General features: G+C 38.6%; 2 protein-coding genes across 13 annotated transcripts in view; one reads left to right on the top strand and one right to left on the bottom strand.

Moving 5' to 3' along the window:
- Positions 1-2,282, top strand: part of LOC131436836 (O-acyltransferase like protein-like) — a 37,682-nt gene extending 35,400 nt beyond the window's left edge. Inside the window, exons 7-10 of one of the 2 annotated variants that reach the window (XR_009230672.1) lie at positions 27-220; positions 368-848; positions 916-2,087; positions 2,145-2,282. Coding sequence is in view for 1 of the 2 variants with exons in the window: in XM_058605764.1 (XP_058461747.1) it covers positions 27-220; positions 368-848; positions 916-1,029 (789 nt within the window). In the remaining variant the exon portion in view is untranslated. Of the gene's footprint in view, positions 1-26; positions 221-367; positions 849-915; positions 2,102-2,144 lie in introns of those variants that run through there. The other variant, XM_058605764.1, reaches the window with a different exon arrangement.
- A 9,308-nt stretch (positions 2,283-11,590) lies between these two features.
- LOC131436857 (ras GTPase-activating protein raskol) overlaps positions 11,591-16,215 on the bottom strand; it is a 352,339-nt gene continuing 347,714 nt past the window's right edge. For all 11 annotated transcript variants that reach the window (XM_058605803.1, XM_058605805.1, XM_058605804.1 and 8 more), the window contains 3 exons: positions 13,054-16,207; positions 12,529-12,986; positions 11,591-12,448 (listed from right to left, as the gene is read on the bottom strand). In XM_058605803.1, coding sequence (XP_058461786.1) covers positions 12,220-12,448; positions 12,529-12,986; positions 13,054-16,207 — 3,841 coding nt within the window. In that variant the 3' untranslated portion in view covers positions 11,591-12,219. The remainder of the gene's footprint in view (positions 12,449-12,528; positions 12,987-13,053; positions 16,208-16,215) is intronic.

Genomic DNA, 16,215 nt, shown 5'->3' with positions numbered 1-16,215 from the left:
CAATATTCGTTTGCAACTATTTGCAGTGCATGAAATTTGGCTGGTATCTAGGGGCTGACTTTCAACTGTTTCTGATCGGACTGGCCATCATGACACTTATTTGGAGATTTCCCGGAAGTGAAAGAACATGCATTGGCGTAATGATTTTCGTTAGTTTTTGGATACCTGGTTACGTCATCTACAGTGAAAAGCTAGACGCAACAATGACATTTAATATGCGGTAAGCTCACGCAGATTTATGATACTCGGTTTCATCGATGAAGAAATCTATACCATTGGAATCTGCTATTTGGTCCTCGAGAAAATCAAAACTTTCGAACATATTCCATTAGTATCTGATATTTATTTTTATATTTTTTAATTGCAGACATGCTTTAACCGAATTACGCGAATACGATGTGTTCTCAAAGTATTACACTCCGACGCACACTAATGCCGGAACTTACTTCTTCGGAATGATCGCCGGAATTCTATATCACCATACCTCAAGAAATAAACTTCACGCCAAAGCCGAACGGTATCTATCTAGGGCCCTTTCAGTTAGTCTGGCAATATTCTTCAGTTTGAACGGATTGCTCGCTGTTGTACCGTTTATGCCACTGCAAAAACCGTCATTATTTCTATCTGTTTTTGGATCTGCGCTCAAAGCTATCTTCGGTATTGTCTTTGGCATATTGTTCCTTTATTTCGGCTTCCGAACTGTTTCAATGAGTGGGGCATTCCTTCAGCATCCTATACTACGAGTGATAGGACGATTGAGTTACTGTGTCTACATTGTTCAGTACGCGGTCATCTACATGATCTACAGTAACATGGCAATGCCGATCCTGTATAGTGGTTTTAATATGGTAAGAATTTTGGTTTTTAAACTGGTACTAGAGAAATCATTTATTTTTAATTTTTCCACTTCTACAGATATTCATTACTTCTGCGGTTCTCTTCATCTCATTACTGATCGGTACGATGCTGTACCTCGTCGTCGAAGTTCCATGCGTTTCCGTATTGAGGCGATTAATCGATGGAAAATGAAGATTGTTTTAGAGCGGCAAATAAATATTTGTTTAATAGGAATAGGTGCATAATTTTTAAAAAACAAAGATCAGGGTTGTGATGCTGCTTTATTTAGGCTGTGAACCATTTCGCGGTTAATTTTAACTTTTGGTTAAAATCTGACACTTGAGTGGTTATTTTGTGTCGAGTAGTTAAATTCAACTAAAACTGTGGACCATTTCGAAATTTGACGGACGGAAAGTTATTCGGGTTTATTTTCCACTGGAAATAATTTCAACTAAAGAATTAATATTAGAATTTTCATTGCAAGATTTTTTTCAGTGTCAGAAAATAACTATCGATCTGTCAAAAATAACCATGCTCTCGAGCAGGGTTATTTTTGACAACATCGAATTAACCGCTCGAGTGTCAGATTTTAACCAAAAGTTAAAATTAACCGCGAAATGGTTCACAGCCTTAGTATAGTTTAGATCACTTAGGTTCTAACAGTGTTGTTTATCTAGTCCATTTAAACATGATTAAAAGTTTTATTGAAAATAAATGGTTTTATATGAATAATTGTAAGAGGAAAAAATATTTTACCTCTTAATTTATGCTAGGTGCATATACCCATTTTGATTTAACATAAACTGCTACGCACTGATGAGTCAAAAACGAAACGTAAAGTAAGATAAATGGTTTTATATATTTTCTTTTCATACGAATGACAGTTTTAACTTAAGAATATGCACACTGAAATAAAAATCTTTTTTACATTCATTAGATTCGTCATATGAATCGTATGCATCGTATAACTCATTGAAGCCATATGAAAATTTATATTTTTTATTAAGAATGTACATGAAGTCTAAATTAGTGTAACAATAATGAATTGATAAGAATATCACATACAATTTATATGAAAACTCGATAGAACTTATCCCATTTCGTAATGTATGTGGTGAGTCCTCGATATTCATCAGCTGCTTCAGGCAGTTCACCTGGGATTTCTGCATCATAAAGCAATTTATAATCGCAGACACGTTAGTTCTTTCAACTCCCATTAAGGATATATTTAGGAATCATGAAATAATACGGTATGTTCCATTTTTTTCATTACTGACTAGTGAAATGATTTATTTTTTATTTAATAGCTTTGGGGTCACACTTCTTTAAGGTTAATATCAAAAAGTGCTTCCAGGGATTCACCAGTAGTAAAGCTCGAATCCTGAAAGAACAGCGCGATAACAGAAAATCAACGTTCGACGTAAGTGTAAAAACGAAATTATTATGAAATGATGAAAATAAATAACAAAGTTTTTATAATAATGCAACTATCTTTTATTGCAGCTTTTGATTCCTCTCAATGTAATAAGCCCATTGTTTTTAACAATATTGCAAATTCGCATCACTTGTTTAATTTAATGGTAATCATTTGATCTATATATTACTGGTATATGGAACTATAATGGCCTGCATTAAAGGCTATTTATAAATGTTATACAACAAGCCATATGTTTTACATGAATCTATCTATATAAATTATGATTGAATAGAATATGCACTTTATAAATTGTCCCAATATATGTTGTGTGATTGTGTAATAGTTGTTATAGGGGGTACTAAGAAATTTTATTGAGTCTGGAAATTCCATTCGCTATATGAAATTCTTATGAAAATAACTTTAAGAAAAGTTTTATGTTTTATGTGATTATCTTATATGTTTGACATGATATTGATACACCATGTAATTTTCATTATAATTTCCAATAGTGCAATATTATATTAGATTCTCTTATAATGTGAAAATGAGAATTTAACTCAGTGCATGCATTTGTAGTTATCGAAAATCCAATAAGTTTGTCAATAGTTCTAGCATAGATTTCATCTATTGCGTTAGGGAACAAGACAATATAGGTCACAGAATATATTGATAATTTTGAATGGATGGATAATCCAAAGATAAACAATTAATTTCTTTAATTTTTTTTTGACCGGGAAATTTTACAGTTTACATAACTTTGTGTAAAAACTATGCCATTTTTCGATGAAACTTTTTTTCAAATTTAAATCAAGCAATACTGAAATTCCCCCTCATTCTTGTTTACGGCCGTATGCGATACGTTCGTAAGTATGTCAAATTCGTATTACCGTTTACGTTCGAATCAATCACACTTTCACACTTTCGTATATGCATAAGAACAACGCCAATCTAACTTTAAACCATCAGTTCCGGTACAGACTTAAGTTGTAATGAAAAATGTTTTATATCATTTGTTATTTGAATTGTTTTTTTTTCGGTGATGTTGTATCATCATGGTTGCTTACGTCCGTATCGACTATTCGACGAACACATACTTTCGAACGAATGCGAACCTGTCAATCTTGTTTTCACTCGGATGTGTACGGAAGCGATTCCTGTGCAAAAGAAGGATCGGCATCGCAGATAGTTTTTAAAGAAGATTCCAAACATCAAAGATGTAACGAATGCCGCATAATGAATAAATATCGTTCTCAAGGTCAATTTTATTCAATTTTGTAATTAAACTTCATGCAAAGTAAAAAAAGCATTGGAAATAGTAGCAGTCCGAGTGCAAAAAATATGTTACATTTTTCTTGCAATTGTGTCATGTTTTCGATAGTCTTCATATTTACTACATTGGTAAAATCATGCATGTAATATAAAATAAAGCGTATTTCCCATAAAGTACCTAATAGATACGGTAAAATTTGATGCGTAAAAACTTGAAACCGCGCATATATGCGAAGGCTCGCCAGAAAAAAGCAAGCATTTTACTATGACTGTACTTTAGAAATCGTTTATTCAAAAAACAAATCTATCATTTGATTGCAAATCACCTTTACATTCGGAGATAAATTTGCTGGAAATCGGTTAAACTGTTTTCAATGTATTCAAACGGTTGATTCGCAACAGTAAACTGTCGATTCCAAACCACGGCATTTCGTCTATTCGTCTGTAAACGAGAATGGGACTTTTCGTTCGTACGAATGTTGTTTGAATCCATGTGTCTTTCGAAACTAAACGGGCATACATTCTAGCGTGTCGCATATGGTTAATTGGAGTGATTTCATCATAGCTTAGCATTTACTTGAAGAAGTCTACTGATATTTTATTGTTTTGTGGCAAACGATTCGCGTTCGAATCCATATGGTCGATACGGACGTAAACAAGAATGAGGGTGATTATCAACATTCATCACTGAGAAGCATATTCAAATAATGTTACTCTCAATATGAACCAATAGAGGGTATACGGTCTCAAATTGCAGCACTTTTAAATGATTGTAACTTTTTATCCATAGGGTATTTTCAATTACAATGTTCTTCTTCTTCTTCTTCTTCTTCTTCACTTCTGGTGGCGTCACCTCAATCGAGATGACACCGATTGATGGCTCAGAGACTTAGCTATATTGCCAGTTAATTTTTTGTTTATAGTCCAATGGACTTTCTTTTCACTGGACATAAAGTTAGAACCTCGCTATGTGATTTCGTGGAGTCGCGAAAGTTCGGATGAAAATCCTTCCTTTCTCGTGAAATACTCAAATTTTTACCGCACTAATACGGCACAACGTGTTCACTCGATTAGGGTTTCATCGGAACGGAAGTCCAATTAGAATGTTGGGTGAAGCTAGTTCAATGCGTAATGTTTACATTGTCCATGAAAGACGTCACGCCGCAAGGGGGAGGGGGGTGTTTCATAAAACGTGACCTTTTGTAACAGGGGGAAGGGGGAAGGTTTCTGGAATGTGACGTCCAATATTTTCAATGAGCGCATTTTTGAAATACCTAATTATATTACTGCTTTGCCCTATTTCCTGAAAAAATCTCCACAATAAACGTTTACATTCTATAGAAAAACGTGTATTTGTTGATGTTAATGTTAAATGAATGAATGATGCAGGAAATCATTTCTGTTGTGATCAGCAAAAGTGCACGGAGGAGCGAATAAATTAGCGAAATTAATAAATTGTGCCTAATATCAGTAAAAACGAAAAAAAAAGCCTTCAAACGGTTTAACTTAAGTTATGCACTGTCAATTTTTTCAGTAATTTGATTTTCTAGCATTGATAATAGTATATCATAAGAATTTCTCTTATCTGATTCTGATGCAGTTTATTCAATAGTACTCCATTTGAAAAAGGGCGGGAGATCAACGATTTCAGACGTAGATCATGTCATGTCTTATCTTGATCATATGTGATTTTCATCCACCAACATCAAAGCTTATCGAATCATCCAATGATTGAACTTACACAAATCAAGAATCATTTTAGCTCAAAATCACTACCCATTGTGTGACGGAAGATCAGTACCGATATTGATCGATGTGATTTAAAATTCACTGATCAACTGATCATGAAAAGATTCTCCGGCAGTGATCTCGTTTTGATGAGGTTTTGGTCTTAATTTTCTTAGCCCTGTTACATTAAGGAAATATTATTCTTTACCTAAAACAATAATATATCTGTGTACACCTAGGAGGAATAAAACAGATGATTTAAATGTTTCATCAATTCCAACTTTTGTTAATTTATATACAGGGTCCGGCACTCGAAGTGTAACCAATTAAAAAGGCCATAAATTCAGTTTGGAAAATTACTTTTACTTAATTCAAAGTACAAAATGTGTAAAAACAATACAAAATTCAGAATCAATTCACTTTTGCTCGATATGACCACCTTTTGCCTTGACTATGGCCTTGAGACGGTCAAAAAACGAATCGCAAGTTGCCGAATGTGACTTGCAGGTATTTAGGCCCACTCGCGGACAATAACTTTTTTCAGCGCCTCGAGACTGGTGTATCCTTAAGTTCGGACTTTGCTCTCCAAAATGGCCCAAAGAGAATAATCCATTGGATTCGCATCTGGTGAATTCGAGAGCCGTTGTGTGGACGTGATGAAGTTCGGAACGTTGTTTTTCAGCCATTCTTGGTTCACTCGAGCTTTGTGAGACGGTGCCGAGTCCTGCTGAAACGTCCGTGGTCTGCCACCGAAATGTTTGTCTGCCCACGGCTTCAAAGCAACCTCCAGAATACTTTCCCGATAATATGTCGCATTTACCTTGACGCCAGGCTCGATGAAAACGATTGGAGAGCGCCCATCTGCGGTTACAGCGGCCCAAACCATTATCTGTTGCGGGTGCTGCCTCCTGGTGGCCAATCGATGACTCAAATTCTCGTATGAACGGTCAGTCAAGTAAATCGTTTTGAAAGTTTACGAATTGCTCAATTGGAAAAATTTTCTCGTCAGAAAATACAATGTTCGGAAATTGACCGCTTTAGGCCAAACGAAGCAACTCCTTCGCTCTCTCAAGTCTAACTTGTTGCTGCTTCGGTGTGAGATCATGCGCCTTTTGGATCTTGTAAGGCTTGACCTTCAGATCATTTTTCAGTATGCGGCGGATGCTACGGTCGGATATTTTCAGTTCTTTTGCCATTTGATTGGCACTTCGTCGAGGATTTCGTTCAAGTCGCTTCTTCACTTTTTGAACCACCTCACGTGACGTTGCAGTCTTTTGATGACCACCTTCATGACGTTTTGCGATGCTACCAGTATTATTGTAACGGGTTATGGTGCGATAAACAAAAACTTTATTCACTTTAAGGTGTTTGAGCTCACGAACAATCGCTGGTTGTGATTTTCCATCTAAATATAAAGCAATCACACTATTACGTTTTAAATCCATCACTGATTTTTTTTTCGCGTTCACTTTTGGCAAAATGCTCTCTTGCGCTTGTAAACAATACAACTCCGAACTGTCATTTAGCAAATTTCTAGAGAGCTGATGCCCGTGCGTCAGCTGCGCGAGCGGTCTGAAGTTGGTTACACTTCGAGTGCCGGACCCAGTAATTGATAAAAATAAAATAATTCCGATGATTTTGTAGTTTTAGGGATATTTTTTAATCTAATGACAGCATGTAATAAATCGACCGCTTCCCTCATATTTGTATGGTTTGTCATACATATTGAGAATGTATTGAGATGAATTTTATTTATTTCGTGACATGTGACATAGGGGGGGGGGACCCCCCTTTGCTTCTGTGTCAATTTTTGACAAAGGGAGGATGGGGAGTCAAAAAAGCGTGACGTCTTTTATGGACAGCCCCTAATGGCGTTTTCGTTTTTAAATTGCACTACACTGGTGTAGATAAGGTTGCACTGAAACCAAGTCTCTGCTGGGCCGCCATGTTCTGGTGATCATCATCTTTTCCGCAAAGACGAAAACAACAAAGAAGTATGTAAACATAAATAAAAGTTTGTCGATGCTAAATTTCTATGATTTGTTGAAACAAAGTTGATTTTTATATGTTTGATTATAAATGTGATATCGTTATGAAACGTGCGGTGCCAAATTGTAATACTGATTTTCACAATCGATGATGTGTTGTATTTTTCTTCATTTTGTTTACTTTGCTCTCAGTGACTTGCTATAGCTTTGAAAACCCCAAAGGACCGATATGTTGGTTACGATAGCACTGGCTAGAGCGCCTTTTTGTTACCACCGGGCTGACTGAAACCCTTCGTTTTTGCCAATTGCACTACACCATTGCTACACTTTTCCTGCACCGATACCACTGGTGTAGCACTCATCAAAAGTTATGTGAAGCTCTGTGCAATGGAATCGTTTATTGTAGTCAATGGTTACTGTTTATGTTTTCATAATTTTTTTCGTTTATTCATGCCTCCGTGTAGCACTGCACCGGTGTAGTGCAAATTAAAAAAGAAAACGACATAAATCACAGCAGAAATGCCAGGTTTACAGATAAATCTATCAGTGCGGTAAAATTTCGTTTTCAATCGAATAATATAAGATGAAAATGAAATTTATGGCTGCTGACCGTCAGCGTATCCCTACTAATTCATTTGACTTTGCTGCCATTTTCAAGTGAGCTCCCAGGATTCATCGTCAGTTCAAAAAGTAGTGTAGCTGCTTCATTGTCTTCGCTCTTGGTAGTAAGCAGATTCGAACGAATAGAATTATAAATGGAGTAAAGTATTAAAAATGAAAACTGAAGGAGGAAACAATTAATTTATGTGTATTCTGTGATTGATATTTCAGCTATCTGTTTTGTCTTTCATCTACTTCCTTGAACCAATTAGAATGTTTACATGAACCTCATTTGAAGGCCGGTCTCACACTAATGAAAGAGATATTTTGTTGCTTCAAGAGATCAACTGATTGTAATTAAACTGAGCCTCGATTGAAGAGAAACGAGTGATGAACTGAATGCTGCTCGTTCGGGCCGTCAGCAAACATTGTGTGTGTCAGAGAGTGAAGTTTACTGCAGTGGAGAGATCAATGTGTTCCACATTCAGTTTCAATTGAATTGAATGAAGTTTTACTGCACTAAAATCTATGTTTCACATTCATTCGGATCTCTCTCATGACGTCATCGACAGTAACGGTTAACTGTTGATCGAAAGGAAAAATAATGGCCAAATGGTTATTCGTATAGTGAAAAGGATCACTGGTTGCTGAAGCTAGTTTACATTAGAAAAATGGACTTTTTCAAATGGTGACAAAAAAGCTAAGACAAATAATTGCATTTGATACATTTAGGGGTTAGCCAAATTTTGTGCTAGGGCACATAACCGTTTTTATTATTTTTGCGTTTCGTCTTTGACTCATCAGTGCAGAGCAGTTCAAATTGAACTGCTTAGTGCATTTGATAAATTTCCCATGGAAGGTAATTATTTACGCTTACAAAAAATTTTCGCACTTGTGAACGGCCTTCCTGTACATCAGAGGAACATTCACCAAGGCGAACGAAAACATGGGTGTAGGCATGTTTTTGAGTTCTTTCTTCGTTTTATTTATCAATTCCTTCTCAGTTTTCGCCACAAAATCGTTGGAGTAGATAGTATGCAGCAGAGGGACGTTGGGCGGGTTCGCCGACTTGGGTACCACATCAATATTCGACCGTTCCACCTCCTTCGACGATCGCTTCGAAGAGTGAGCCAACGCCAACGCATCTTCGCCCTTATGGTATCTTTTGATGAACGACGCTACTTCCGGTGGGTATTTCGTAGAATAAATTTCCCCGTTCACGGCCAGTCCGGAGCGAAAGAAGGGCGGCTTTGACAACCCCTTCTAGCTGGTTGCACCTTCTTGGGGAACTTGGTGTGTTAACCCATTATGTCCTAGCGTATGAAATTTCATACGCAAAAATACCTATTTTTCAATTCTTGTTTGCTGCGGAATTTGACTAGCTAACAGCTTCAACTCTACGCCAAAAGAAAAATTACTCTTCTGATTACTTTGTGTTTTAAAACAGTTGTCATTTTTTAAACTTTTTTTTTTCAGTGTTTCTACCTTTATGAAGTTGGTGAAAATGACAACAGAAAAGTAAGCCATATATTTCATTGAATTTGTTGTTTGAATTTACTTTCATTTTTTACATCTTGTGACAAAACGTTGCCAGAAATACAAAAATAGTTATATCTATAACAAAATCCGAAGAAATATGTGGAGCATTATAAATTTTTGGGTTAATTCTAACAAATGTTTCATTTTGATCGTAAATTTGATGAAAATATTTTATAGGAAAAACTGATCGCAAGCCTGGGGATACAAAGTTGTAACTGACTTGAGTAATGTAATTATTAAAAACGGGACATACATATACATCGACAATTTTTTTACCAGCTTGACTTTATTAGACGATTTTGCAAGAAGAAACATAAATATTTTTGGAACCATTCGAAATAACCGAATTGAGAAGGCACAGTTGGACTCCCTCTAAAAGCAAACTAAAGGATCATATGACATTGTGCGCGATAGCCAGACAAATATCACCATTATTCGATGGAATGACAATAATATTGTGAATATGGCTACTAACGTAAAAGATCACACCATTGTCCTGCGTGGTGGCACATGTGTTAGATACATTTCCTCCGAAAAGAAAAAAGGGACAGTATCACAACCCCATATTTGCAAAATGTATAACAAAGGGATGGGAGGAGTAGATCTCTTCGACACTCAACGAGGACTTTACCGATCTACCATTCGTAATAAAAAATGGTATTGGCCTCATTTCCGTTTCATGCTGAATTGTGGTGTCGTAAATCTTTGGTAGATCTATAGAAAGACTCACGAAAAAGAACTTTTACTGGGTTTCACTAGAGCTGTTTGCGAAGGACTTCTTACTGACATAAATCCAAACAGAGTTGAGCTTATGTAGATTAAACCCAGGCATTCAAAGTCTTCAGAAGGTAGATTCGACGGAATGAACCATTTGGTCAATACTAATACGAAAAAAAACACAACGACGGTATGCATTCTGTAACAAATGTACCACGTTTATTTGTTTGAAATGAGATGTAGCTCTTCATCCCTCAGAGTGTTTCTACCGGTACCATAAATTACATTGAATTAAATTTTATTATCTCAGTAATATTTCTTCGAGAATAAAACAGTTTCAAAAAATATTGCGCAAAAAACCTTTGATGTTTTCATTTGATACTGCATTGACCCAGCGTATGAAATATCATACGTAGGATAATTCCAATTATAAAATATTTTAAATAGCAATGTCACGTTTCCCAAGCTCTTTGCCATAAACTATGATGGAATTTAAGGTATCACTTCATTTGACTCAAATTGGAGAACACCTGGGTTATTATGAGTTAAATGAACTTCACCTTTGAGTTCACTGCCTTCGTGGGGGAAGTAAAATACGAAGTGCCAGTCATTACCATCCACGGTGAGATAGGTCCCTTCGTCCATCACCACCGCCACGTCGCGATTTGCAGGGAAAATCGAGTTGACCATCTTATTCAGCCTCTGCCACTGCGTCATTGCTTGCAGCTGCGAAACCAGTGGACGCGACTTCCGCTTCCTGACATGTATGCTCATATCCGCCAGGTACTTTTTCACTGTTTGGTCGGTAGAACCAACTTCCGAACGCAGCGATGTTGCCGCTTTTCGCTCGGTCTTTCTCTTCAGCTTGCTTTGGAACTTCTTGTCGCTTAGGGCTGTCGGCAGATCCTTGACCAGGAGCCTTTTATCGGCAAGTCTCGCCTGGATGTTCCGGAGTAATTTCATTAATGCTAACACTCTTTGAGGTTAATTTTTGGTATAGTAATAACCTGTAGTTATGCTGATATTTCTCTTCGAAACACAACTAAGAATATTCTACCGTAAACGATACTAAAATCTGTTCAAAATTCCACTTCCAACAACATCTATAAACTCATTTTTACAGCAAAATCATTCACGTTGTCTCTACGTTTCCGTTTCTGTAAAATGTTTGCGAACAAATTACAAGTGATGATGAATTTCGGATTGATTGTAAACAGCAGTTAAACATTTGCTATTCTTCTAAATTATTTTTCTTCGATATATTTTGTGGACAAACTTTTACAAATAGTGTGGTGTGATAATGAGTAGTCAAAAATTTTACACATAAACATTTCATAAAGTACGTATAAAAACTATTGAGAGGATATTTTGCGCCAAAAAAAATTGATATTGAAATTCTGAATGCACAGTGAGATTGCTGATGCTAACTTTTCATTGGGACAGGATTACGAATACATATGTAACTCTACTAAACATTAGATTTCTAAATAGAAAATAAATTTACGAGAAGCTTTATTCATGAAATGATTCTTTGGTTATATTTGATTAATTTCTTATGATTTTTACAATATTATCATCTCAATATATTGAGGGTGTGGTAAAAGAGCTCAAAACTAATCGTAGGGCGACCGCCGGATATAATGAATACTGGTTTTTATTAGATATCACGGTCGCTTGATCCGAGGCAGTCACATTGCTTTCCGACAGAGGCATCGTATTGATTGAATGTTTTATCATCAGTCGACATGTAGTTTTGTAGTTGCTGAACTTGAGTATAGGTACTCAATAAAGTGGTCTGTTGACTTATTCCCGAATTGTGAATTGTTTTGTGCTTCACTCAACGAAAAATAAAAACAAATAAAACTAGGTATGATGTTCAATTATCATAGCTTAAAATCTTTAAGGGTGCATATTGTACAATAAATAATTTAAAATTCTAAACATAAGTATTATTCAAAGATTTTGTGTTGCCACTATTTACAAAAAAAAAGTTTAACCCATTGCGCGTTGTTCTTTGCTGTGTTCGCTTCCAAGTTTCTGAACCGAGAGAACAAAATCGCAGGATATTATGCTTCCAATAAGAGAGCAGCAGTATTACGAGTTTAGCGATCATTGAAAACGCTTTTAACAAGAGGATGCACTGGCGTTCGGTTGAGGAGAGCTGGTGTCACTTTGGTTCGACTGATTTTCGTACCGGTTTCGAAGGCTGGATAAGGCCGTCAAGAGACGATTGTTGGCCGCATCCAAAGCTGCAATCTGTTGGCCTTGGGCTTCGATTACCCGCTGTTTGTGCGTTAGAACGAGCGACATCTTGTACTGCTCACGTCGAAGTTCCTCCTCCATTGCCAGAAGGCTAAAATGGGATGTGTAAGTAATGGAATTGTTAAATTAGGAATAATAAGCCCATTTATGTTTGAAGGTTACCAAACTTACCGTCCAATGATGCTGCGAATCTTAGTATCGCTGTGATGTGAAATCGCTTCTAGATCTTCGGTTACCTCTTTCAGTTCGGACTCCTCTAGTTTTTGACGCAACTCATCTACCGACGCTTGTAGTCGCTGTATTTCTCGTTCGCACTGTTCGACAGATTTACTAGTACTGGTACGATGATGGCGACGTTTGCTCTCCAGGTGGTTGCTCAAGCCTCCAACATGGGCAATGTGACCGTTGTAAGCAGCCGAAGTGGGATGTTGCTTTGGAGCACTTTCTGTATCGGTTGAACTGTCCGAGAGTGTTCTACCGGAATCAATGCTCATTCGACGTTGGTATCGGTTGTTTCCGGTGCTGCTGGTACTATTGTTGATATTGCCGTGATGATGGTGATCCCGACTGCTGCTTCCACTGTTATAACTATTGATCGGCGGTATATCCAGGGACTCCTCACGTTTGTACTGAAAAGTGAAACAAAACAGCCATTTGGTGATCAATTTTCATCAAACGAATCCAGTACAGACTTACCTGCATCAAGGGATTTGTCCGAGGCATTCGGCTGCTTCCAAGTCGTCGGCCATGAAGCCCACCGAATCCGTCGAATGCATTTCCATTACCAGCATTCAGTGATTCCAAATCCCGATAATTATCGTGATTACTCAGCCTCTCATCACTGCTCGAAGTGTGTAGATTGCCACCACTTCCAATTGTACTGAGATGACTTTTGTAGGCGTTGCTGCCACCGATAAGGACACTGCTACTACCAGCAGCATTACTTCCAATAATCAAATTGTTGTTGTAAACGTTTCCATGGCTAGAATTCGTACCGTGATGGTACAGGGGATTTTTGTACGCCAATGGAGCGTATGAACCTTCATGATCATTGTTGTTATTATTGTTATTCGAACAGTTCAAGCTAACAATGTTCCCATTGTTACCGGCTGGAGTGTAACGCTGGTTGATGAAACCGTATTGTTTGCTGCCAGGCTTCCGTGGTGGTGGAACTTTGGTTGTCACGTATTCAATTTGCTGCTGCCCGAGTTCTACCGGACTTGAACTCTGAGATTGGGTTGTGATGCTTTGGTAACCGGAACTACAGATATTGGAAATTTGTCCGATTGAAATATTGCTCCCTTTGCCCGTCAGTTGTTCTTTGCCTTTCTGAGCTTCTGCTACGTTTTGTTCGTCGGCGTAGTTGAACAGGTCTTCCAAATCATCCAAACTCATTGGCATATTGGATGGATTCGAATTGACAGCAGGAGTGGGAGTGCTACTCGTTACCATCTCGCTGTGCGGAATTCCCAGACTAAGTGGATTCTTTCCTAGATCGGAAAGCAAGCTGAGCTGTGAACCGTTCAGATTACGACTTCGACTTCCATTTATGTGAACCGAAGATTTCAGCAGAGGTGTCGGACTCTTTCGATTGAACGGATTGCTTGGGTCGAAGCCAATCTGGATGAGGTTGTTGCCGTTAGTGTGGTCCTCTACATCATTGTTAATGTTGCTGTTGCTTATTGTGATGCCATTGTTTCTGGGAAGTGTGTTCGCTCGGATGCTATTGTTCAGAATTGGGCTTTTTTCTTTCTCGCTCTTCAAGCTACCGATGTTGTTCGAATTATTGTAATAATGGGAGCTGGCTCCGTAGGTGCGCATACTACCGATTGGATATTGATATTTGTTCTCACTGGAGTTGTTTGTACTTGAGACGTTGTGATGTTGAACAGCTGTGGTGACGACATGTAGATTGGTTGTCGAATTAATACTAGAAGTGGAGTGCGAGTGCTGTAGAGAGTTGGTACTTTGGTTCTGACTGAGCAGGGGCCGCACAGTTGGATCATTGTAGCGGAAAATGTTTTTCTCCAATGAAGTTGGTGTTAAAACACCACGAATTATTCCTCGCTCCGAGGTCGGTTTGATTGGTGCATTCGGCAGGCTTTGATTTTCCTGGTTCGGATGAGGCTGTGGTTGTGGAATCTGTTGCTGTGTGGTGATAAAATTGTTGGTTTCCTTGGTGACGGTAATTGACTCCAGAATTGCAGAAAGTGGATGAAGTTCATTCTGTTTGGAAGTGGGTAGTTTTTGGATACTTTCTGCGAGGAGTGTGTGCAGAATGGACAGCTGCTTTCCTTGATCAATATATCCGGCCCAGTCAAGGATGCTTTCCTGCATTGGGTTTTCCGGTCGGGTAGAAATGCTGTGAAGGAATTGTTTCATACGAGGTGCTTCTTGTTCCAAGAAATCGTTGAGGAATTCCATAAAGTTTTCTTTGCCTTGAAAGCGGGTGAAGTTGGCTAGAGTTTGAAGAGTTTTCGCCACCAGTGTAAGGTTACGGGTTGCTCTGGCAGATGGAAGTTCATTGGTAATGTTAAATAGACTAGGCGAAAGGATTGCAGGGCAAAGGAAACGCAGGAAGATCGAGGCACTAATTAAATTGTCGGCCATGTCTTCACGATCGAGCAACTGAAGTCGCTCGCGGAATGTCGAAAAGCAATCCCTTAGCTGGACAGGGAAGTTCTTACCACTGTCTACAATGCTAGTCCATGCAGTTTTAACCGCATTTCTAAGAGCCTGTTGTTGTCGAGATAACGAACCAGTAGCCTTCAAAGGATCAACTTCACAGTCACGATCGGACGAAATAATTTCCGATATCGGAGCAGAAAGTGTGTCCTGCAGGTACTGTTCTCCGGTTAGTTTAAGAAAAGCTTCCATACTTTTCGTTGCAAGGGAATTTCCGCGGAAGGTTAGCCGCTGATCGCCGACGCGCAAAAGATCTAACGCCACTACATCCGTGAGGAACGCTGCAGCCATTCCCTGCGCGTGCATCAACAACACCAATGCTTGTCCAATGTCTTCTTTTGCTTTCACACCAATAACCGGCTCTAGGATTTCGCAAACTTTTTTGTAATTTTCTTTCAAATATTCGAGAAACTCCTGATACACGCCGATCGGGAGAATATCAATGCTTTGGAAGCGGCACTTTATCCTTAGGGTAGGCATAGGTTCTTTGGATGAATTTTTACTGATACTGTCATGTTTCTCTGCAATAATCGTGTACCAATCTTCGGAGAAGGTCCTGGAGGTCACTTCGTGAATTGGTATTTTAACGGAGCCCACCAGAGCATGTTTGTCTCGTTTTTTCTTTTTCTCACCTTCCCGGTATACGTTAACCGTTATTACATTTATATCCGGAACGTCCGGAAAATCAAAATATTCACCCCAGAAGAGTAGCTCTGATCGCAGCTTGACCGACGTGCGCCCGTACAGCGTTTTATCCAGGTTGATTTCGCAAAAGTACTTCTTCTTCGGTGGCAGTGCTTTGGCTTCGTAAACCCACATCTTCAGCGAGTTGTCCGTCCGCCGGGTATTTTCGGCATTCGGGGCGATTGATTTTCGTAAACTGTAGATCCATAGATCCCGTTCCTGACGCGATCCACAGCTGTAGTAACGTTCCCCTCGGGGTCCACCGCGCACCTGAAAACAGTGCCGTCGGCCCAAAACTGACGCGTGCACCGGAACTACTCCGATCGCACCGATGCAGGACAAATCTATGGTAGACATCACCGCGTGATTGGACAGTAGACTCTCATGTGATCTAGAGCCCCGCAGTCCACCCTGGCCACGCTTCGATCGTTCCAATTTGGTGACGGATTTTGTTCGCTTTAGCGGGTTCGATCGGAAGGAACTGAAAAA

The sequence above is a fragment of the Malaya genurostris genome, chromosome 3, assembly GCF_030247185.1.
Source record: "Malaya genurostris strain Urasoe2022 chromosome 3, Malgen_1.1, whole genome shotgun sequence".
Lineage (NCBI taxonomy): Eukaryota > Metazoa > Arthropoda > Insecta > Diptera > Culicidae > Malaya > Malaya genurostris.
The sequence above is the reverse complement of the archived record's forward strand: the minus strand, read 5'-3'. Positions and strand labels throughout refer to the sequence as shown.